Source organism: Chanodichthys erythropterus, chromosome 21, assembly GCF_024489055.1.
Source record: "Chanodichthys erythropterus isolate Z2021 chromosome 21, ASM2448905v1, whole genome shotgun sequence".
Lineage (NCBI taxonomy): Eukaryota > Metazoa > Chordata > Actinopteri > Cypriniformes > Xenocyprididae > Chanodichthys > Chanodichthys erythropterus.
The window spans coordinates 36,153,141-36,179,532 of NC_090241.1; the positions used below are offsets into that span (position 1 = coordinate 36,153,141).

A 26,392-nucleotide genomic window follows, 5' to 3' on the forward strand; every position below is an offset into this window, starting at 1 on the left:
GGATGGATGGGTAGATGGGTGGGTAGATGGGTGGATGGGTGGATGGATGGATGGATGGATGGATGGGTAGATGGGTGGGTAGATGGGTGGATGGATGGGTGTATGGATGGGTAGATGGGTGGATGGATGGATGGGTAGATGGGTAGATGGGTGGGTAGATGGGTGGATGGGTGGATGGATGGATGGATGGATGGATGGATGGATGCAGGCATGATGGATGGATGGTGAATGGTTGGATGGATGGGTAGATGGATGGATGGATGGATGGGTAGATGGGTGGATGGATGGGTGGATGGATGGATGGGTAGATAGGTGGATGGATGGATGGATGGATGGATGGGTAGATGGGTGGATGGATGGATGGGTAGATGGGTGGATGGATGGATGGATGGATGGATGGATGGAAGGATAATGAATGGGTGGATGGATTGATGGATGTGTGGGTAGATGAATGGATGGATAGATTTTTTTGTTCAATTCAAGTAACACATTCATTTAAACAAAATTTTAATGTAGAAAGACTGAAATAATATCTTCTTGTAAAACATACTTGAATAATGTTTGTTCACGTACGTAACATTTTTTCATGAAATCATGTTCTATTGACTGATTTCAAAACGCATCTTACACATTCATATTCATCAAACACTGCATCAGAGTTTTGGAACAGCCTGATGTATAAACATGCTGTCTAGGTAGGCAGCTCACTAGGGATTGAAACAGAGCCCATGAGTAAAACTTCATCCAGTTCGGCTAAACGTTAGTAGCAGGTGATGATCTCACCGAAAGATGACATAACCAGCGCTAATCAGCGAATTAAACACACCTCCGGGACACGCGTCCTCATGACCTCATCAGCTCCAGCGATACGGAACAGATGTGTTCCGATCCTCCAGAGTTGAGTCAAGAAGGAACAATCCCTTTCCCAACGAGAAAAAAAAGTCACCTTGTTATCCCAGATAAATAAAAACAACAAAGAGACGCCACTGCCCGCCCAAGGACAAGCCTTATTATGCTAGGAATTTGTGAAGAAAAACCAAATGAAGCCTAGATGTTTCCCGTCTGAGTTTTCCAGCCAACGAAGGGTTAAAATGCACAAACAATAACATTTCGGAGAGCAGATGTCCTTGAGGGGGAATTGAAGGGCGCTGGGTGATGGCTAATCTCGTATTCTCAGCATGATCGAATCACCAGGCAACAGATATAAATAAAAAGAGCCCAGGAAATGAGGAATTCACATTCAAGGGTGTCAGCAGCAAAATGAAGATTCATGGTGAAGAGGGGAGAGTGAAGGAGGCAAAAATTAACTGCAAATAAAAGGACACAGCAGCTCTCAGAAAAAGAAAAAAGGAGAGCGAGCGAGAGAAATATCAGTCGGTGGAGGGGTGAGCGCGCTGCACTCTGTCACTGAGGCAGGTGGCTCTTATTTGACATGCAATAGCAGCCGTGTGTTATGGAGGATATGCTAAAAATACAGAGGCCATCTCAAACACACACACATCTCATGCAGCTCATTACTGACACACACTCACACGTGTTCAATACACACTCAGACACACTGATTACACGACAAATAAACACTTAGAAATCATCTGTATATCTGTATACAAAACCGTTTGAAAAATTAATCCTTTTATTCAGCAAGGATGCATTAATTGATCACGGTTTCTACATTGTTTTCAACACTGATAATAATCATAAATGTTTCTTGAGCAGCAAATCATCATATTAGAATGATTTCTGAAGGATCATGTGACACTGAAGACTGGAGTAATTTGATCACAGGAATAAATTACACTTTACTGTATATTCACATAGAAAACAGCTATTTTGAATCATAATAATTTTTCACAATTTTTTATGTATTTTTGATTGAATAAATGCAGCCTTGATGAGCAGAAGAGACTCCACCATCCATCCATCCATCCATCCATCCATCCATCCATCCATCCATCCATCCATCCACCCACCCACCCACCCACCCACCATCCATCCATCCATCCTTCCATCCATCCATCCATCCATCCATCCATCCATCCATCCATCCACCCACCCACCCACCCACCCACCATCCATCCATCCATCCTTCCATCTATCCTTCCATCCATCCATCCATCCATCCTTCCATCCATCCATCCATCCATCCATCCATCCACCCACCCACCCACCCACCATCCATCCATCCATCCTTCCATCCATCCATCCATCCATCCATCCATCCATCCATCCATCCATCCATCCATCCATCCATCCACCCACCCACCATCCATCCATCCATCCATCCTTCCATCCATCCATCCATCCATCCATCCATCCATCCATCCATCCATCCATCCATCCATCCATCCATCCATCTATCCTTCCATCTATCCTTCCATCCATCCATCCATCCATCCTTCCATCCATCCATCCATCCATCCATCCATCCATCCATCCATCCACCCACCCACCATCCATCCATCCATCCATCCATCCATCCATCCATCCATCCATCCATCCATCCATCCATCCTTCCATCCATCCATCCATCCATCCATCCATCCATCCACCCACCAACCATCCATCCATCCATCCATCCATCCTTCCATCCATCCATCCATCCACCCACCATCCATCCATCCATCCATCCATCCATCCATCCATCTATCCTTCCATCTATCCTTCCATCCATCCACCATCCATCCATCCTTCCATCCATCCATCCATCCACCCACCCACCATCCATCCATCCATCCATCCATCCATCCTTCCATCCATCCATCCATCCAGCCACCCACCATCCATCCATCCATCCATCCATCCATCCATCCATCCATCCATCCATCCATCCACCCACCATCCATCCATCCATCTATCCTTACATCTATCCTTCCATCTATCCTTCCATCCATCCACCATCCATCCTTCCATCCATCCATCCATCCATCCTTCCATCTATCCTTCCATCCATCCATCCACCATCCATCCATCCATCCATCCATCCATCCATCCATCCATCTATCCTTCCATCTATCCTTCCATCCATCCATCCACCATCCATCCATCCATCCATCCATCCATCCATCCATCCATCCATCTATCCTTCCATCTATCCTTCCATCCATCCATCCACCATCCATCCATCCATCCATCCATCCATCCATCTATCCTTCCATCTATCCTTCCATCCATCCATCCATCCATCCATCTATCCTTCCATCCATCCACCCACCATCCATCCATCCATCCATCCTTCCATCCATCCATCCATCCATCCATCCATCCACCCATCCTTCCATCCATCCATCTATCCTTCCATCCATCCATCCATCCACCCACCATCCATCCACCCACCATCCTTCCACCATTCCATCCATCCATCCATCCATCCATCCATCCATCCATCCATCCATCCATCCATCCATCCATCCATCCATCCATCCTTCCATCCATCCTTCCATCCATCTATCCATCCATCACTCTACCCATCCACCCATTCATGCATGCATCCATCCATCCATCAATCCTTACATCCATCCATCCATCCATCCACCCATCCTTCCATTCATCTATCCATCCATCACTCTACTCATCCACCCATTCATGCATGCATCCATCCATCCATCCATCCATCCATCCATCCATCCATCCATCCATCTATCCTTACATCCATCCCTCACTCTACCTATCCACCCATCCATCCATTCATGCATCCATCCATCCTTCCACCTTTCCATCCATCCATCAAGTCAGCCAGCCAGCCACAAAAGAGCAACTTCTGAGCAACAAAATGTACTGACTTGTTTCTGTTCTTCTCCCAGACTGTCCCACATGGAGGCCACGATCTTGGAGACGTCTCCGAAGGTGGCGTTGGGGTTTTGGCCCTTGATGGCAGCTTGAGTGTCCCTGAAGAAGAGTGCGTAGGCTGAGACGGGCTTCTGCGGCTCGTTGGGGTCCTTCTTCTTCTTCTTCTTCTGAGGTTTGGGCTTGGGCTTCATCATGTCAGAGGAGGGTCGCTTCTCTCCTGTGATCTGAAGGGGAAGAGAGAGAGAGAAAGCAAATGAGACGTGATGCATTTACTTGCCTCAACAAGACACATAATTTGTCAGAAGCACAAATACAAAAATTCTTCTGCACAAATAAACCTGACAATCTGTAGAAATATATTTCAATGCTGCATTCAGACATTGTGACTACACACACATTTTTTAGATATACAAAGAAAGTGCAACACGCAATATGGCAGAATAAGTCCCGCCTTCTAAAGAGAGCCAATCGCCAATCTTTCCTAGAAAGGGACTTTGCAAAAATCAGTGCTGGAATCATTCTAGTTCAGTTTCCTTGAAGTGCAAAGAATGAAAATGAAATATTAAATGCTTGTGCAGTTTGTTGATATCTAAGAGTTCTTCGAGTGCGTCTACATCTCCCAACATGCACTGCTGTTCCAGTCACATGCATGTTTGGCTATGCAAATGCGGGTTGGTTGTCTTTTATCTGCAAACATCATGAAATAAAAATGTGAAGCACTGGATTCCAGAATGCTTTCAGTCAAGCGACGGCGCTGTAATCTGCTCTGACAGTTCATGGACTCTCTTCAGAGCGCTGAAACATTGCGGCTGAAATTGATTTCTTAATGCAGAGAGTCCAGCAGACGTTGTTAATATCCCATTTGAATCAGTGCTGCATCATCTCATGTCTGGTGCACACTAATATGCGTTTATTCATCTAAAACCGCTGTGCATTTAAAATAGAAACACAATTCCATTATTTAAATGAGTAGAAATGAGGATATAAACAGAGATACAGAGAGAGAAATAAAGAATGGTGAACAATACATCTTTGTCTTTACCAGGACCGCAAAACACCAAAGAGTAAAAGCAAACGAGTGAACGAGGTTTCTAGGGCAGAACTTGATGGTTAGATAACATCATTTTCTCTCATCAGCATTTTCAATGTACCAAAAAAGAGAAACTAATTTGAAGAGAGAGGAAATGTAGCATGAAACTCTGGCTGATGCTCCATTAAAACAGACCGCTGTAGAAATCTCCATTCACGTCTGACTTTACATGTGATTTACATGATACATTTACAAAAAACAACATTAGTGCCATTAGCCAAAGTCAAAACGGGTCTTAGAGTTAAAATGACATCAAAGACTAACATGTTATAACTCAGAAACACAATGCATTTTTTTTTAAATTTTGAAAATATTAAAAAATATGAAATATTAAAAAAGTAAATACTAAAGACTAGACTTTTATATTAATATATTTTCATATAATATCTATCAAAATTATTTTATTAAATTATATTATCCAAGGTTATTTCTATAATTAACTACAAGTTATTATATATATAGCTTTAATAAAATATAATAATATAATATATATATATATATATATATATATATATTTATATATGTGTGTGTGTGTTAATATATTATATAATTATTCAATCATATTTATAATATAATTACATTTAATATATATAACAATTATATTATGATTAAATTATAATATTCAAAGATATATATATAATTAACTACAAGTTATTATATATATAGCTTTAATAATGTATTAATTATATATATAATTACATAATATATATTATATAAATATATATTAATAATAAATTAATATGTTAATATATTATATATAATTATTAAATCATATTATTCAATGATACAAATATATATGCAAATATATATATATATATATATATATATATATATATATATATATATATATATATATATATATATACTGTATGACTTTGAAAATGCGAACAAATAAAGACTAGACTTTTATATTAATTAAGAAGTATAGACTTTAGTATATACATTTATAATAATATTATTATTAAATTAAGTTATTCATATATATATATATATATATATATATATATATATATATATATATATATATATATATATATATAAGAATAAGTTGATGTTAAAAGGGGCCATATCTTAATTTTAGTTCAATAAATTGTTCTGCAAACTTACAACAGGAAATACATCAACACAGAAAATAAAGTATTTTATGTCCAAAATTATGTTTTTAATATGAATTAATCAAATTTCATACTAAATATATTCATATGTGATTTGACTGGAGCATATGTGCGTCCCAAAGCTGTCGAAAATGCAGAGTGAGTTTTTGATTTGAATCAAGTCCAAACATGCTGTCAGTCCAAATTGTTTTTTTGGCTAGTGAATATGTTGAGTATGTAGTACAGTACACAACCTCCTCATACTTCACATGTGTTCTCGTGTTACTGTGGCGATAACAAACCTCAGAAGAAGGTTTTTATGAAGTTTATGTCAATGCTATGGCCAATGCAAATGTGTTCTCTGTGTTTTAGTTTGTGTTTGATGTGAAAACAAGTTTGCGTGCATTACAGTAACACGATGAAGAGTTTTTATATACTAGTGTGGTGTTTTTGCATACTTGTCTCCACAATAAAACGTGCCTCATATGTGTATTGTCCACACACATGTTGCCTAAATGAGCACAGCTGCATATTTCCAAACTAAAGACTCCTGGATTCAATTAATGTGTACAACAACACATGCATATATATATATATATATATATATATATATATATATATATATATATATATATATATATATATATATATATATATATATATATAGCATATGTTAATTACACACAGACACACACGCCAGGTAAAAACACAGCACATGCATTCTGGGAATAGACTGGAATCTAGCCACTAAATGCTTCAGATTTATATACATTTAATTTAATTAAGCGTAAACAAACACACACATGCACGGCACATTCCAGAGGAAAATTAAACACAGGATGGATGTGTTTGTGTCAGTGTCACAGAGTTTAAATACATTAGCGTGCATTTGTATGCATCAAGGAGCAGAGAAGGAAAAACCGATGGGAATGAAATGTGCTAATTGTTGCCTTTGTCCAGACGGCATTATTATTAAAATCCACCAGGATTGAACCAACAATACCGGCTGACTGAAACACTTCTTACTTATTTTGACTGGCAACAGAGCTGCTTTAAATCTACTCGGACCAGGTATAATTGCACCGGACTTTGTGCTGCATTAGGCCGGACTCTTCCATAAGCCAGCTGAAGAACAATGTAATTTAAACATCATGTAAGTTAATTCACTCTTTGTATTCTCCAATCCAATTAAGCATGCAGTGTTGCGATAATGAGGGATTTCGAGCTGCCTGCGCATTACATGCAACATTCAAATTAAATTCAAACTGACACTTCCAATAAAAGGAGAGGATGACGGACAAGCAGGAGTAATTGGTTTTCTGGGACAATGAAAATGAAAAGAAGGATAGAGAGAGGCAGAGAGAGACAGAGAGAAAAAAAAAAAACAGAGTAATGTTTTTGCCAGCAAATCACAGTGAACAAAAGACGTCAAGATGCGAAGTTAAAATGCAGAGATTTGTAAACACTATTGAGACACACGGAAAAACGTTCACACCGAAGTTGCTTTTAAATAAAGAGGGGAAATTATTCTCAAAGCTCTCGTCTGCTGTTTATGCTCCTTTAGAGCACACAACAGATGGCTTCCGGAAGTAAAAATCCCATTAATTATTTTCGATAATGTATAAACCTTTCAGACCTGTCATGAGCTCTGAGCTCGTTCACTGATGATGTATGATTCTGTAGCCCAAAAAATAATGTGTTGTTATTTATTTATTTTTGGCTGTGCAACAGTTTGTGGGAGCAAGATTTATTTAAATGTTTTTGAAAGACGTCTCTTCTGCTCACCAAGGATGCATTTATTTAATAAAAAATACAGTAAATCACAGTAAAATAGTTAAATATTTTTAGAATTTAAAACAGCGGTTTTCTATGTGAATATATTTTAATATGTAATTTATTCCTGTGATCAAAGCTGAATTTTCAGCATCATTACTCCAGTCTTCAGTGTCACATGATCCTTCAGAATCATTCTAATATGCTGCATTTATTTTATCAAAAATATTGTAAAAATTGTGAAATATTATTACATTTTAAAACAACTGTTTTCTATGTATATATATTTTAAAAAGTAATTTATTCCTGTGATCAAAGCTGAAATTTACTCCAGTCTTCAGTGTCACATGATCCTTCAGAAATCATTCTAATATGATGATTTGATGATCAAAGAACATTTCTGATTATTATCAATGTTGGAAAGAGTCATGCTGCCTAATATTTTTTTGTGGAAAGTGCAATATTTAGTATTTTTCAGGATTCTTTAATGAGTAGAAAGCATTTGTAACATTTTGCTTTCTGTCATTTTTGTGTTTATGCACAATAATAGTATTATTTTCTGACCCCAAACTTTTAAAAGGCAGTGTAATTCTTACAATCACTGACTACAAATCGAAGTCATCACTAATGCTAATAAGTCAATGCATTCGCTAAAATGAACTAACAATAGTTTTACAGCATGCATTAATCTCAGTTAATTTCTGCATATATTTTTTAACATTTCAAGGTGTATAAATTAATATTGCTCATTTTGAGCAAACATGAATTAACAAAGAAGAGCATGCGTTGTTAGTTTATGATACCTAATGCATTAACACATGTTATTGTAAAGTCTTTCTAAGGAGAAAATGCACGAGTTGGCGCTGCATTCTACTGTTAAACAACGTGCAATTTCATGCTGATCGCTCTGTAAAACGTCAGCGCTTTGGAGGAAACCGTTCATGTACCTTTGAGTGGTACTTTGCTTCCTCTTCCTGGGCGGAGCTTGAGGGGGAGGGCGTGGCTGACTGACTTCCTGACGATGATGGGGAACCGTGTGTAAAGGAGCCTTGGCCAATCTGAGAGCTGAGCTGGGACAGGGCGCTCATGGGGTGGGGCAGTATCCGGGCAGATCTGTTTAGCATGGGGCTGTGGTGGGCGCGGGGGTAATAACTGCCCGCTTGCCCCGCAAACGCCGGCATCTAGGGTGAGAGAAGAAGACCAGACTTTACTACGAGTAATTTTGAAAAGAAATAACCAATTGAGGCCGGTTCTTCTACAGAGACACTATAAAAAGATAATCGCTTCTTCCCTCACCCTTTGAAGTGGCCGTCTGATTATCGGTGGCTAGTTAAGATTAAGGTAAGTTAAGTCTATGATGACTTCAGCACTACAAAACTCAATGCATTAACCATGGAGGCCGTAAATATACGTTCACACAAAGGTGTACTATACGAGGCTGTGCAAAATTGCAATGCAACTGAACCCTGGGGTTTTGAAAGTGTCCTTTATAGTTTCAGCCTGACTTATATCATAAACAGATTAGAGAGTGATCTAGATAGATAAGCGTCATTTACAGTAAGTCATCAACCGCACTCCTCTCAGCATGAATTTCAAAGCTACTTCAGAAAGCCACAACGCCATTGGTGCTCAACCCGGAAGAATCCCAAAGCAACCACAATAATGACTTGACACTTAAAAACAACAGTGAGAATTCACCACATAAGACGTTCATCATATATGCATAAACATTTAAGTAAATAACCATACACACAGTAATACATCTACAGGAAGAGTGAATTGTGGCCGAAATGCAATCAATATTTTAGTGCATTTCACTCCTGGTTAAACTTGATTGTATTTGTTAGAGTTAATAAGACTGAACATACCATGCACTCTTTAATTTACATGCGTTGATACATTCATACCATATAAAAAAGATAAATAAGATGAAGCCTGACATTGCTAAATTAAGTTAGTTAAACTCAAATCACTGAATCCTCTCAAACTGAGCATCCGTATTTTAATATTTCACCATATTTCATTTCCATCGCTGCTCTTCAAAAGGCATCTCATCAGGAGATGTGAGCGGATGTCGACGGAAGGACTGCGAACGGATGTATTCATTTACACATAAATAGGAATACTTAGCCAGTCACAAATCAAAAAGAAAGAGAAATAGAGAAAGTTGATGAACTAGCACTTATTAGCTCCATGCAACATTCACGAGTTGAGCTGAATTAAACATTACATATCAACTGTGCGCTTTTAAAATGATTCATGAAGGTCTGGGCAAAGTAAACATTACCGTAACGGCTGTGATCTTAGCGAGAGCTTGTAATAGTGCTAATTAACCTCTCAAGACTTGCTAATAGGTGAAATTTAAAATGAAAGAGCAAGAAAAATGCATCAAGTCCACAATCGCAGGGGTTGTTGAATTAGCCTGGAATCTACAGGACATCCTACTATGTGTCGGTACAAAAGCAGACCTGAAACAAAGGCTTTCCTCATTTAGACGTTTCAGATCTCGAATACTCAACAGCCCCTCCAAAAGCAGCCCAAACACAACCTCCAACCTCAAATCAAATTTCAGCAACACCATTAGTTCAATTTTCAAATGCAGCGAAATAGCTTTAATGTTGGAGAGAGAGGGAGAGAGAATCCATTAATTTTCCATTTTCCGTGGAGTTGCTCTTTAAGGGCTTTCACAAACCAAGAAGCATTGAAAAACCAATTAATCAAACATGAATGGCCTATCATAGCGACGGCAACCCCATTTCCATAGCAACTGCTGCCGGCCAAGAGCATCACCCTGTTCTTTAATCTGGGCGCAGAACACACAAAAGACAAGAGAGAGAGAGAGAGAGAGAGAGCCAACGGGCTCACCGAGTGAATTTTCATATTACGGCCGAATTCTGTGATTGGAACCTTTGTTGGGACAAAAGGTACCGGGACGACTCCGCAGTCAGCCGCGAAAACCACCAATCTATCATAGTCTATTCTCTCTCTCGCTCGCTGAATAATTTATGGTATTTGTTTCCAAAGCATCATTGCAGCGCCCTCGTCCCGTTTGAAATTCTGAATATCATTTCAATAGTGTTGACTCGAATTACTGGGCCATTTCTTGCTGAGAAAAAGCAGTGCAAAAAAAATTAAATGAGAATACAGTGAATGAATGCACACAAAAACCTCTGATTTACTGTGTTTTATCTCTCTTTCTTTTCTAATTAGGGACCTGCCAAATACACAACCAGATGAACTTCTCAGGAAAGCTCAACAAAATTTGCATAGATTAGAGCTGCATGATTCTGGATGATTTGAGAATCATGATTTTTTTGCTTCAGTTCTTCCACAAACTAAACAAATTAACATGCAATTTACTAGAGATTCTTACAAAATGTTACTTGCTGCAGTCTATTATTTAAAATATTTAAATACTCTGAATGAATTCCTATTTTTTTAAAAATAGGATTGAGTGAATGATTCAATGACTCACTCATTAAAGACTTCACTTGTTTCATTACTGGATGAATCAGCGTTTTTTTGAACAAATCAATTGAATGAATGATTCAATGACTACTTTATTTAACAGTCACTTGTCGCCACCTACTGGTGCAACAATGTAATTGATACAATCTTTATTTGAAGTTACTTTCAAAAGGTGATTTACTCTATTTTGATCACTTCTATAGTCATCGGTGTTTATATCCGAACTATAAACTTTTATCCTAGTACTTCTGTGATCATTTGAATATTTGTAACACAGAAATAATAAGAGTATTTGTGAAGCTGTTTCATACCTATATATGACAACAGCTCTCTCTGGCTCAAAATACAGATCTGAATGTTTGCTTTGAGTTTGTCAAAGGTTTAATAAAGGTTTAATAAATGGGCGAATCGTTGTCGTTTTGGAATGAGATCACGATATTTTAATGATTAATTGTACGGCTCTAACATAGATGTCTTTTGAGTTTCGTTTCTAGAGTATTAGCTTAAAAATAACAGCATTTTTAGTTAAGTTTACTGGTAACACTTTACAATAAGGTTCTGTTTCTGTTCAGGATGGATTCTGATTGGCTGTCAACGTTTTTATCGTTCATCAGCTGGAAAAATACGTTCTGAAAGTAATTCCAGCAATATTGTTTCTTTGTGATGTCATCGTTATAGTTGTGTTGTGGACTCTCCGATTTTTAAAACTATATTTTTATCGTTATCATCCTTGGTGTGAACGGGCCTTGACGCATTTATTAATCTTAGTTAATGTTAATTTCAACTAATACATCAACTAAGACCTGAGCTAACATGAACTATCAATAGACAGTTGTATTTTTATCAAATACATCATTGTTAGTCAATGCATTACATTACATTTAGAAACGCCGGATGGCGACCAGTGCTGTACTAGCAAGATCAACAGAAGAATAACAGCATTATTATAACAACAAATACACATAGATCAAACTCAGACCTAAACAAAGATATATTAAAAAACATGCATGGAAGGAGATGTTTTCATCAATATCTACTGTCCTTTGAACAGAGTCTACTGTACCGTTTCATCTCTTATTTTAACATTAGACTTTGCTTATTTTCTAAAGCCATTGCTCTCATATTTCACATTAAATAAGCAATTTCTAAGCGAACGAAATCGGCAAACGAGCGAGTGTTTTGTGAGAGCGTGCCCGGCCCTGTTATTCCAAACCACATTTGCTTTCAATTTATTTGGAGTCACGGTTATAATCAAAAGAATAAAGACGTGCACCTTCAGCAAACGACTTCTCTCTTTACTGTCAATTTAGACAAAGCAGTCGCCGTGAATCGTTAAACAAACAATATATTGTCTGCTGGCTGCTTACTGCACATTTAGATGACATATTGAATATTTGTTTTTAATGCTGTCTGTTTGCAGAGAGACAGCGTTTGAGAGAGACAGAAAGAGAGAGATTGATCAATAAGGGAGAGTGAAAAAGAAAACCTGAGAGTGAGAGAGCTGCTCTCTCTAATAGTCATGGGTTCAGGCTATAAAAAGCAGGCTGGATGGCTGTACAAACATCATGAAACAGTCTCACAAAGGTTAGTGGTTGCCATAGGTACTGTATGCTAATTACTAAATAGTATAAACCTTGATAGGGGGATGGTGTCTGGGTTACTGCTCAGACTGGGTGATATCATGTTCATAGGACTGATTTACAGTACATGCATATGAATTTCTAAATGATCAACATGATCAAACCTGTGCTGAAGAACCTGTCGCACACAGTCTACTACACTCCTTCTGTCGTCTGATTGATAGTTTAGACTTTTTTAGCAAGTAAAAGCCTTTTAGTATAATTGCACAAACGTCCTCCTTTAGCTCATGCTTCATGTGTCTTTTTGCTGTGAAATCTGCACCGATTTTTATCAAGTAAACATAAGAATAACTTTGATATTGTTAGTAATATTTCATTTGAGGTTTACTTGATTATATAGACATCATTTTTTAGAAATATCATGAGTATCAACGTGGAAAAATCTAAGATAATGTCAGTAAATTATGGAGTGCCACAGGGATCTGTGTTAGGCCCTCTGTTGTTTATATATATATATATATATGCTGCCACTTTTTAATATTATAAAAAAACATGGAATTAGTTTCCACTGTTATGCCGAAGATACTCAGTTATATATTTCAACACGACCAGATGAAATCTCCAAATGATCTAAGTTATATACAAAACGTTATATATGCTAACAAATAAACGTAAATTGAATATTTTTGCTCAGTTTGAGCCTCTGAATAAAATTGAGCTGTTTATTCCTCCATTATGTCATACTATATGAGCCATAAAAGCCTGATGCATAAAATATGATACTTAACAAATATGCAATATATATATATATATATATATATATATATATATATATATATATATATATATATATATATATATATATATATATATATATATATGTGTGTGTATTTTTTAATTTTGGTTTAAGGTTCAATAAACCGTTCCATTAAAAAATTGCTATTATTTTATATTTCAGGCTTTACATGGTTAAGTTTGTTTTTCTTATCACTTTAGCAATAATAATTCTTATCACTTTAGCATAATTTTCTTGTTCCAAATCTTGTTAACTTTACAAGTATCAGAATTTCATCTTACTTTTTGTCCATATAAATAAATCACATATTTTCACACACAATCAAATTTTGTCTATTTAAATGGAAAAATCTAAGATAATGTCAGTAAATTATGGAGTGCCACAAGGATCTGTGTTAGGTCCTCTGTTGTTTTCAATATATATGTATATGTATATATATGCTATGTATATATATACATATATTATATGCTGCCACTTGGTAATATTATAAGAAAGCATAGAATTAGTTTCCACTGTTATGCAGATGATACTCAGTTATATATTTCAACACAACCAGATGAAATCTCCAAATTATCCAATTCATATAAAAATAAATGTTATATACGCTAACAAATAAATGTGAATTGAACTGAACATTTTTACTAAGTCTGAGCCTCTGAATAAAACTAAAACTAGTTCTTACATATTCTCACTATATCATACTATATGAGCCATTAAAAGCCTAGTGCATAACATATAAAACAAAACAAATATGGAAATTATTAAACGTTGTCTTAAGTTTCAATAAATGGTTCCATTTCAAAAAATGACTATTATTTCATTTTTCAGGCTTTACATTGTTAAGTTTGTTTTTCTCACCACTTTAGCAAATGTAACTTAAAAACAACACTGAAAAAAATACTGACTATGCAAAAGATGTTTTTTTTTTTTTTGTGCAGATATTGATATGCATTTAATGTAAGTATCTGCTATACTGTTATAAAGATCTCATTTATTTACATTACAAGCATCAGAATTATAAATAAATCACATTTTCACACACAATCACAACATTTTGTCTATTTAAATGGGGAAAAATCTAAGATAATATCAGTAAATTCTGGAGTGCCACAGGGATCTGTGTTAGGCCCTCTTTTGTTTTCAAAATATATGCTGCCACTTATTATAAGAAAACATGGAATTAGTTTCTACTGTTATCCCAATGATACTCAGTTATGTATTTCAACACAACCAGATGAATCTCCAAATTATCCAAGTTATGTAAAATAAATGTTATATATGCTATCAAATAAAATATTTTTGCTCAGTTTGAGCCTCTGAATAAAACTGAGCTTTTTATTCCTCCATATTCTCACTATATCATATTATATGAGTCATTAAAAAGCCTGGTGCATAAAATATGAACAAATCAATTTTTTGTTCCATTTCAAAAAATGACTATTATTTATTATTTCATACTTGCTTTACATGATTAAGTTTGTTTTTCTCACCACTTTAGCAAACCACTTAATTTCTCTGGCAGCAAGACTCAATATCTAATGTGACTGTAAAACAACACTAAAAAAAATGACTGATTATGAAAAGTATTTTTTGCAGCGGAAAACATTTAAGACACGTTCCACACCCACCAAATCACAGAACGTTCTGTTCATTTAGCAGAGACTCTGTGTTAGGAAACTTCATTTCCTGTTCTTCTGTTGTGTCTTGAGTTCTTTGTACTCGCTGTTCATCACAGCCAAACAGACTCCAAATAACAACCGCCATCCAATTATGAGCTTCACATTGAGCGTGTGCGATATATCTGAACGCTATTGTCTGAGGTTCTCCGCATCTGCGATCGGACCTCAAAAAAGATGCTTGTAATGAATCTGAGGTCATATATGCATACTCTATGCTGCAGTAGATCATCTAATGTACAACCTGTTTCTGCACGTGTCATGTGACTTTTAATGATTGACAAGTGCAATCTGTAGAAAATGTAATATGATCCAGAAAGCTGTACAGTATTTTACATGAATTATCATGCATTATCAGCATAACCTACGTGACATAAATTACTGCTACAAAAAAGTGAATGCACCAGAATTATCATACGGTAGCTTCATGTGACAATTGTTCAGGCCACATAATAACTCACAGTTACATTAGACAATGTTAAAGTACGGATGTGTTCAGAATAGACACTTTTGCAGTATGCATGCGTATGGCCTACTTAATTTGCCACAATGAGCACACTGTATACTGTATCCCACAATGCAACGCGTCCAACTTGACCATCCATTTAGTGCATCAAATGAATCGTAAGTAATACCTGCTGTGATGTTCCTGACTTATAGTGGACTATATTGGATTATGCATACATAGTAATATCCTGAACACAGCCGATGAGAGAGAATCTAGGCCATTGGTGCTCAACTAGTGGGTCACAACCCTAAAATGGGTCACACAAGTGCAAACAATACAATGCAACTAACCAAATTAGACTAAGGGAAGGAGAAACCCTTAAGTTGTTAATGTCAAAGGTCATGTGTCCAGTCAAACCAATAAAATAAAATCATCAAACACACTAAAATTTCATGCTTTTATCAGTGAAATTCACAAGCAATTTCTGTGTGAAAATAATTTCTACACCAGTGCACAATACATGCATGATATGAATGCATTCTGATGTCCGGTGTAAAACGAGTCCTGAAGCACAAGGCATGATGGGTAAGCGATCTTCCTCTCTCCCGCTGCCTCTGATTGGAGACATCTTGTTGGGAGTGATGGCTCACTCCACGCAGGTTCACAGTTGCTATTGTAAAATCACAGAGCGGTTAATTGAAACAAATGACTATAATAATAGAACATTATCCCGGCAGGCTCGCGGCCATGGCAGCTTTAATTAGCCGAGCGCCGGAGACTGATCTCTCGCGCTCGAGCCGTAAACACGGCGGCGCGGGCGGGGGGAATCTCATCGAGCTCTGCCCTCGCCGCGACTCCTTGTTCGCCTCGAGGGCAGAACATGAAAACCAGGCTCCCTCTTGCTCGTTCGCTGCATCTCTCGTGCCGTGCCCGCGGGGGTCATTTATAACGCCGCTCCGGGTGCTAATAAGGCGGCCAATTTATAAATCAAGCGCTGGTTAAATCTGTAAGCAAACGCAACCTGTCCTCCCTGAAGACGTGTGAGATTCATCTCTGAGAGCCCCGAGAGCTCCTCGACGTGTAAACGAAAGACGGTTACAAAGCGCTGGTCTTTGAACTCCAAGCTGAACTAAACCTCAACGCACCACATCACAGAGCGGCAGGCCGGCTGCTCCATTCACAACACGCTCAGCCACAGTCACAGATCAGCACGGGCTTTCCATGCCTCATTCATGAAGTGTAAGCACAATTATCACATTTACACAGATTTGCGGTCAGATCTCAAAACATTTCTCATCAGACTCTCTCTGAGCTGCTTTCACAATCGATTTAAAGCGCTGTACTCCTCGACAACTGACTCTGCTTTTATTGGTTTTCCTGAAACCTAAATGAAACATTTTATGATTTAAAAAAAAATAACAAAAGAGTTTTATTTCCTGTGTCAATGTATAGCACTGTTCAAAAGTTTGGAGATTTTTAAAAAAAAAAAAAAAAAGGTCTTTTATGCTCACCAAGCCTGATCAAAAATACAGTAAAAATTGTGAAATATTATTATAATTTAAAACAGCTGTTTTCTATGTGAATATATAGTAAAGTGTAATTAATTCCTTTGATTAAAGATGAATTTTCAGCGTCTTCAGTCACATGATCCTTCAGAAATCATTCTAATATGCTGAATTTGTTTGATCAAAAATACAGAAAAAATTTTGAAATATTATTATGATTTAAAACAGCTGTTTTCTATGTGAATATATAGTAAAGTGTAATTTATTCCTTTGATTAAAGATGAATTTTCAGTGTCTTCAGTCACATGATCCTTCAGAAATCATTCTAATATGCTGCATTTGTTTGATCAAAAATACAGTAAAATTGTGAAATATTATTCAATTTAAAACAGCTGTTTTCTTTGTGAATATATTGTAAAATGTAATTTATTCCTGTGATCAAAGCTGAATTTTCAGCGTTTTCAGTCACATGATCCTTCAGAAATCATTCCTATATGCTGCATTTATTTGATCAAATATATAGTAAAAATTGTGAAATATTATTATGATTTAAAATAGCTGTTTTCTATGTGAATATATAGTAAAATGTAATTTATTCCTGTGATCAAAGCTGAATTTTCAGCATCATTACTCCAGTCTTCAGTGTCACATGATCCTTCAGAAATCATTCTAAAATAATTTCTGATTATTGTCAATGTTGAAAACAGTTGTGCTGATTTAGATTTTTGTGGTAAAATTATACATTTTTTTTCCCTCCAGGATTCTTAGGAAGTTCTAAAAGAACAGGATTTAATTGAAATAGAATCTTTTGTAACATTCTAAATGCCTTTACTGTCACTTTTGACATTATTTATGTTACTTTTTAGCAAATGCTCATTGGAATATCAGAATTTCCAACTAAAACTAAAACTCAAATTTTGCTGATATGATTTTATGCAAACATTCAGGCAACCTCAGAGATTTACATACTTAATGGTAAACGCGTACTATGAAGCAAATAAAATGCATTAATTAGTCAATATTCCTACATTAAACAAAAACAAAACCTGTTTAGCAAGAAAACACCATAACTGATCCTATAGAAAATAAATGAAAATGATAAAAAAATGCTATTTTTGGTTATTTTGTATGTTGACAATCAATCAAACAAGCTGATAGCATTGCCATGATCTCAAGTCAGAGATCTCATCTTTGAATGGACTAAAAACCACAAAAATCCAATTCAGTTTTCATGAGGACCTAATGTTATGGGAGGAGGAGACTGGAGGCAACAATTGAAATAATTTGATTGGACCTTTATTTCATGGCTGGGACAGTTTTATTGCATTATATTCCAATTCAATTAACTCGGATGTAAATCTGAGGGGAGCGGCGAGAGATCGAGCAAGAAGCATTTCGCCTCTAAAAGACTAGCAGGGTCTTTCTACGTGTTCATTACCGTCACGTCGTGTGTGTGTGTGTGTGTGCGTGTGCATGTGTTCATCTGAAACAGACGGGGCCAAAACAACAAATTCACTTTCATGCATTTAATAAGCTTCAGCGTTTCACGCGGCAATACAGTTTCGCTCAAAACGTCTTTAGAATGTGACTAAGATGGGAGGAAAAACAAACAAGACGAACAAGCTAACAAACAAAGCTTTAGCAGAGATGCTTAGTTGCATGTCATGTTATCTGTGTGTGTGTGTGTGTGTGTGTGTGTAATGAGGCTAACACTATAAACACTGTAAGCTTACAGGATGGTCAGCGGTTTACTGTCTCAGCGGGACACAACACAGCCTCCGTCTCACTGCAATTACACTGCTGATATTGTGATATACCATTTCTGGCTTATTGTACAATGAAAATGAAGTCAGAACGTATTTAAAGACAGATCATAGCAGCGCTCTCGACATGACGGCTGATCTAAAACAGCGCTGCTGTGAGCTTCTTCTGGAAAAAATCTGAAGCAGCATCACATGCAACCCAATCCCAGAATGCACTGCACAAAACACGAGAAAATTGCTGATCATAAACGTGTTTATATTTCATTCATTATTGAAAGAATCCATCAAAATAGTTTATTTGAATTAAATACTGACTACTTAACCCAATATTTGTGTGTCTTATGCAGTGTTGTTAATAAAGTTAAAATTATTAAATCATTTTTGTAAATTGAAATATAGCTAAAATAAACAAAATATTACATGAAAAACAAACTTATTGCCTTGGCAACTGAAATAAGTACTAAAATTCTTAAAACTGAAAAAAAAATCTAAAGAAATATTCATATATATAATAATAATAACAATAACAAAAGCACATAATAAAATTACTAAAACTTAAACTAAAATAAAAATATAAAAATAAAACCTAATGCAAAATATTAATAAACACTATAATAGTATATAAATAATCATAAAATAACATTATATTAATTTTATTAAAAAAATGTAATGGCAAAAAAAAAATTGTATGTAATTAATATAGGAAATAATTTAATTTCAACAATTTTTAAATAACATCTGTGTAAATTAAAAGTTAATTTAAATTTAATCAATTAGAAAATAACAATACTTTTAATGCCAAAAGTTTTCTTTTAATTAATAAAATGTTAAATTACTAGAAAATAATAATTTAATTTCAATTATTTTAAGTTAATAACTGGAGGTCACATGACAACTATGTATCATACTGTGTGAAATGTTGGAATCATGGAATAATGCCTACTATTTAAAAAAAAAAAAAAGTATGTAGTGTATACTGAGTAGTATGCAGTAAGCTAGTATTCCATTCTGAACATAAGCAAAGGATGCAAAGGCCTAAGACAACAATTAAAAACACTATGCATACGGCCCCTTGGCAGGCAGCTGCCTATTTAGACAGCAGACAGCAAGTCAGCTCACTAGGTTTTGGAACAGAGCATATATATTTCCCAGCCTCATCTCCTTCCCTCCTTGTTTCGGCTGAAGTCGGAGAGCGGAGTTTGACATGACAGCTCCGAAATGGCTTTGGAAAAAGAGAGACGGCCGTATCAACACATGGAACAGGCAGAAAGACAGAACATTTCTACTACATCTAATGAGAAAAGAAGCCTGCAGTCAGAAGCCATGCACACACACACACACACACACTCAGCGGGGTGCCGCAGCAACAATTAGGTTCATTTAGGGATGATTAGTAAGTGCGTTAACTCTTCACACATGCTCGGCACGTGTTGGTGACAGCGGAGCGGCTTTCCAAACCCCTGCCAGCTCAAATCCGTCTGCACAGCGCTTTATGTTTTATATATCTGAGCTGGAGACGCTGTTAACTTGTAAAAGTGACGAGAACAACTGACTCCAACTAAACAGACCCGTGCTAAACTACAGCATTACAGCTCTTTATTAATATCTGAAATGTTTCTGACACAGCAGTGAAATGAAACCGAGTCTCAAACTGTGCTCAGATGTGCCTGGAATCAAAAGACAGATTTTAAGTAGAACAAATGATCAGACCTTTAGTTATAGTTCTTATAGCTGTCAATTATAGTTATCAGAGTTTGTTTGTTTTTTTTTGTAATTTTATTGTAATTTTTTATTAAAGTATCAGTGATTTTATTGTGTGCTTTTGTACTTTTTATTATTATATAATTATTTATTTATTATAAATGTATTTATTTATTATTATATATTATATATAGACATAAACAGCATACTTTTGGAAACATTTTGTATAAAATATACATTCATATATTATACATGATAAATACTTTTATTATGAAAAAAAGATGTGCAACTTGTTATTTTATATATATATATATATATATATATATATATATATATATATATATATATATATATATATATAAAATTTGAACATTTAAAAGTTTTCAAGTTTGCAAGAAAGTTCACATTTCTTAATATTTTACTTTATTTCAGTAACAAAAATGTGTTTTTTATGGTTTTAGCTTTAGTTTACAAAACAATATGTAAAATGACTGACATAAAACAGCATACTTTTGGAAAAAATATGTATAAAACATATACATGGATATATTATATAATAAATGTTCTGCAAAAGATGTGCAATTTACACAAGAAATACAACTTTTAATTTATACATATCATATATTATATATATATTATATATATTATCATATATTTTCAGTAACAAAAATGTGTTTTTTATGGTTTTAGCTTTAGTTTTATTCTCTAAACAACAACAAAATAATAAAAATGACATAAAATTTTGGATTTTTTTTTTTTATAAAATACATCATACATTCATATATTATATAATATATAAGATGTGCAATTTACACAAGAAATACAACTTATAATTAAAAAAGAATATTTTTTATATATATATGGCTGAAATAAAATAAGTTTAAGTTTATTTATTTATTTAACATTTATTTTATTTCCAGTAACTAAAATGTTTTTTATTGTTTTAGTTTAATAACCCTGCTCCATATCCACATCATTTTTCAGATCTATACTTTCACTGTATGACACTTATTGACTCACTTGAGTCTCTTTTAGTATGCCCTTATTCCAGGAGAAACATTTGAGACGTGTTACACAAATAAAACATGACCAACATCTGAGCACGTCCTCCTCGGAGCCGCAGTCAGCTGATGCGCGTCCAGATACATGCGCAGGAATATGGACGTGATTTCATGCTTTGATAAGATATAGAAGCCAGTGACAAAATGAGATACATAAAACAGGCCTTTATCTGCCGTGGTTCCTGCTGTATCAGACAGACACCTCTGTGTTTCTCCTCTCCTGTGTCTCCTCCTGTTTCCCTCTCGCTCCGATAAGGACATTATGGATATACTATAGATATGCTGACTTCAAATCAAATCACTTAGTTTCCAAGCAACAACTAATGTCCTTCCCAATAATGCTGCTCTTTTTCCAGTAAACAATAAGATGACGATGACTAAACACGAACAAAACAATCACAAGGACAATGACTGTGGCATAAAACTTCTCATATCTGACATTAAAAATAGCATCAGCATCACTAAAGTACATGGTGAAATTTTGCATATAATATATCAGTAACACTTTAGTTTAGGGTCCAATTCTCACTATTAACTAGTTGTTTATTAGCATGCATATTTACTAGGATATTGGCTGTTTATTAGTACTGATAAAGCACATATTAATGCCTTATTAGTCTGCATGACCATATTCTACATCCCTTAATCATAAACTTAATAACTACCTTATTAACTATTAATAAGCACTAATTAGGAGTTTATTGAGACAAAAGTTAATAGTGAGAATTGGACCCTAATCTAAAGTGTGACCAATATATCATACATATATCATATATAATAAATGCCCTGCAAAAGATATACTATATAACAGATATACTGTATATATGTGTACATATATATATATATATATATATACACACACACACACACATAGCATATATACAACTATATGTATGTATAAATGTGTGTGTACATATATACACACGCATGTATAAACCTATATATATATATACAGCTGTAAAAAAAAAAAAAAAAAAAAATATATATATATATATATATATATATATGCTATACACACACACACACACATATACATACATACATACATACTGTGCATATATGTATATATATATATATATAAATATATATATATATAGCATACATATATAACGTATATGTACATACACACTGTACACCCCCCCACACACACACACACACACACACACACACACACACACCCCCACACACACACATATATATGAATGTATATATATACTACACTCAAAAAAATGATTCTAGCTGCTTGTTCAGTTTATTTAAATAAAATAAGCTGAACCAACACAAATCTTTAGTTTTTTACTTAATTGGCATTCGCACTCAATTGTATTATGTTAAATGAAATTAAATTTGCAAAATGTTAGGTCAACCTAAACCATTTGTGTTGGGACTACATGAATCATTTATGTTGCATTGATTGAACCTGGGCAGTGGATTTCTAGTTCCCAGCATGCTTTGCATAGGGAAAGATTGGGACAGTAAATGTTGAACTTAAGTGCTGTTTAATGTGTTTTTTAGTAAATGGAAATACCTTTTAAAGTTTGAAGTTCAGTTATATTTGACATTTAAAAGAGTTTATGTTATGTCGATTTTTTGAGGTTACCATTATGCTGAAGTGTAGACCTTGTGGTTAGGCTCTAGGTGGCTACATAAAACAAATTTATAATTTTCTCAACGAGCATTAACTGTGCTCAAGCCAGTAATGAGAAGTTCTTTATCTGATCATTTCTTGCATGCTATAAATGTTACTTAGCATATGAAAAGTGTTATTTTAGTTTAGTTTTTATAGAAATATAAATAAATTAGTTTGAGGGTCAGCACAAAATTTACACAGTCTACATATGGTCATCAGCTTTTCCCCTCTAAATGGTCATGAAACATGTATGTCTGTGTACAACAGCTACTCAAAACCTAAGCACAAGCGCACATCTTCACCATGATGGTAACAAAAAAACAAAAAAAAATGGTTGGATCAACAAGAATGAATTATGTTCAGGAAACATACACAGAATACGTCAAATGAAACTGGTGTGATCTCATTCAATTAGGATGAATTTCACTCATTAGTACAATTAACCTAGCTTAAGTTCAAATAAATCAGTTCAACTGTGTGGAAATAGGTGTCATAATTGAATTAAGTTAGACCAACAAGTTATTTTTTTGAGTGTATATGAATGTGTGACACAGCATAAAGTCTCATATTTCCAGGGGAACGTTCAAAAATTCAAAAGAATCAAATTAAATCTGTAAATGACGCCTTTATTAGCACAATCCAAAGCCTAATGGACTTTATTAGAGAGAAGAAGACAAAAAAGAAGCAGATCTTCTGCTTTTTTTCCTGCCTTTTCTTCTTCCATATTTCTGATATAATGAAATTGGAAAATAACTTCTATTTCTTTAAAACATTTCTTAATATACAAGCCTGCTCTCATATCATATTGCGCAGAAGGAAATAAGGCACCTTCTCCCTAGAGATAATAAAAGAATTGAATTTTTCCTTATCGGCCCGGTCATCTATTTTTCCACGGAATGCTATTACTTGCTGCCTGCGGTTGCTAGGCAACAGGAAATATTAATAGGGGCTTTTATTAGGCAGGCTTTCACAGTGCAGCACTAAAAAGAAGAAGTGGAAAACATGAATGTGTTACATAAATCTTTAGCGCTCTCGCAGCTTTTGCGCAAGTCTATGTTTCCCTCTTGATTTATCGCGCCTTCCCCTCATTTATGGGAAATAGCGGTGTGAAATAAGAAAATGGTACATTACCCTGAAGGACTATTTGAAAATAAATAATCGCAAAGGTGAAAAGAAAGCTGTTTAAAAACCAGGGGGGTTCTCTCGTTCCCTCTCTCTCTCTCTCTCTCTCTCTCTCTCTCTCTCTCGCTCATGTTTTGTGCGAGGCCAGATTTCGCAGGGCCTATTGAACAGCCCAATGTTTTCCCCGTTTTCTCCAGTTCCATCAATCATCGGTGTAATATTCCTTGCAGGAAATGCATTCTATTACGCTCTTTGAACTGCGATGGAGGGAAAGAAAATAAAAGATATTAATAGTTCCATAAAGCATTTCCGCTACAAATGTAATCCCCGAGTTGATGCAAATATCTTTTGCTTTATATTGATTAATCGCACATCTTTTTGGAGGAAAAAGCTGCCGTTTCCCATTCTTCTGACACGCTCTGAAAACGCAAACCCGACAAATGCCATAAACCCTTTCGGTGGGCGTTTTATTTTCAAATCTTGGGTGGAATTCAACAAAAATACATTTGATTAAAGCTGGTCGAAGGCCGAACGGCCACAAATAGCCTGAGAGTTTGGGCAGGCCATCATCTTCAGGCTATTTCTGGTTCAGTAGCGACCGCAGTCCGGTTCATTCAGCCGGTGATGAATCTACCAGTCTAAGTACAGGGCTGTAAAACCATTACTACATTCACTGGCCCGGCCGCCCATTATACGCTCTGCGCTGCACTGAGAAAACACACAGGAAGACTGAGAGCAATGCTGCTGTTTTGCATTTATTTACATTTATGCATTTGGCAGATGCTTTTATCCAAAGTGACATTGAAAGTGTGCATGTGTTTTTATGAATTCATGCATTCCCTGAGAATCCAACCCATGACTTTGATGTTGCTAGTCTTGGCTTAATTTAGTCTTAGTCCTGTGTCAAATGCACTTTTTAGTTTTTATCGTGTTTAGTCAACCTTGCCCTGTTTTTGTTTAGTCGACTGAATGTCTGAGCGTTTTAGTCTAGTTTTAGTCAATGTCACATTTTTATGATAGCTTGTTTCTGCAATGAAATAAAAAATAAATTAGGTAATTGCGACTTTCTATGTCACAATTCTGAATTTTTTTCTCCGAATTGCGAGTTATAAATTCAGAATTGCATGTTATAATGTGCAAATGCGATGGAAAAAAGACTTTTTGCAAGTTTATATCTCACAATTCTGACTAGCAAATTGCAAGTTATAAAGTCAGAATTTCGAGATATAAACACAATTCTGAGAAAAAAAGTCAGAAATGTGATAAAAACGCAATTGCAAGAAAAAAAGAATTGCAACTTCTGACTATATCACTTCATGACGCACAATTGTGGGTTTAAATCTTGCATTTCTGAGAAATAAAATAAATTTGTGAGATAAAAATCGCAATTATTTTTTTTACATTTTTTTTATTTAGTGGCAGAAACAAGCTTCCATACATTTTTGTCATGCTGCATGATGGTTAAATTGATAATCCGATTATTAATTGTTGTCATTTGAGAAATTCATATTGCACTTTCACCTATAAGCACAAATAATCAAGAGAATGTTGATTCATATGCATGATTTATTTGACCTCATTTAGTTTCCTGATTCATTTTTAGGCTATTTATCATATACTGCTAAAACAAGAAACTTCTTTCAAAAATTAAAACATTGATATTCCTAGTAATCTAATAATTCCAATAATGTTTTTCTATTAAAACAACAACAAAAAAGCCTTTGTATCATCAGACAGAGGTTGCGTAAGTGCAGTTATTCCGCAAACACAATTGCAAATATAGTTTAAGTTCATCACTGGTAGATTATAGGACCCCAGAATAGCTTTTAGCTTATGCTGAAGCTAATGGGGATCCAAAAAAAACAAACAAACTGAAGGTTTGATCGCAGATTTAGTCGC

The 26,392-nt window shown here is 35.3% G+C and overlaps 1 protein-coding gene across 14 annotated transcripts in view; it reads right to left on the reverse strand.

The window, feature by feature from the left end:
- The window catches only part of tox2 (TOX high mobility group box family member 2), a 187,821-nt gene that overhangs the window by 18,144 nt on the left and 143,285 nt on the right, over window positions 1-26,392 (reverse strand). For 11 of the 14 annotated variants that reach the window (XM_067373447.1, XM_067373449.1, XM_067373446.1 and 8 more), the window contains 2 exons: window positions 8,691-8,924; window positions 3,780-4,010 (listed from right to left, as the gene is read on the reverse strand). In XM_067373447.1, coding sequence (XP_067229548.1) covers window positions 3,780-4,010; window positions 8,691-8,924 — 465 coding nt within the window. The remainder of the gene's footprint in view (window positions 1-3,779; window positions 4,011-8,690; window positions 8,925-26,392) is intronic. The other 3 variants (XM_067373458.1, XM_067373457.1, XM_067373456.1) reach the window with 1 other exon arrangement.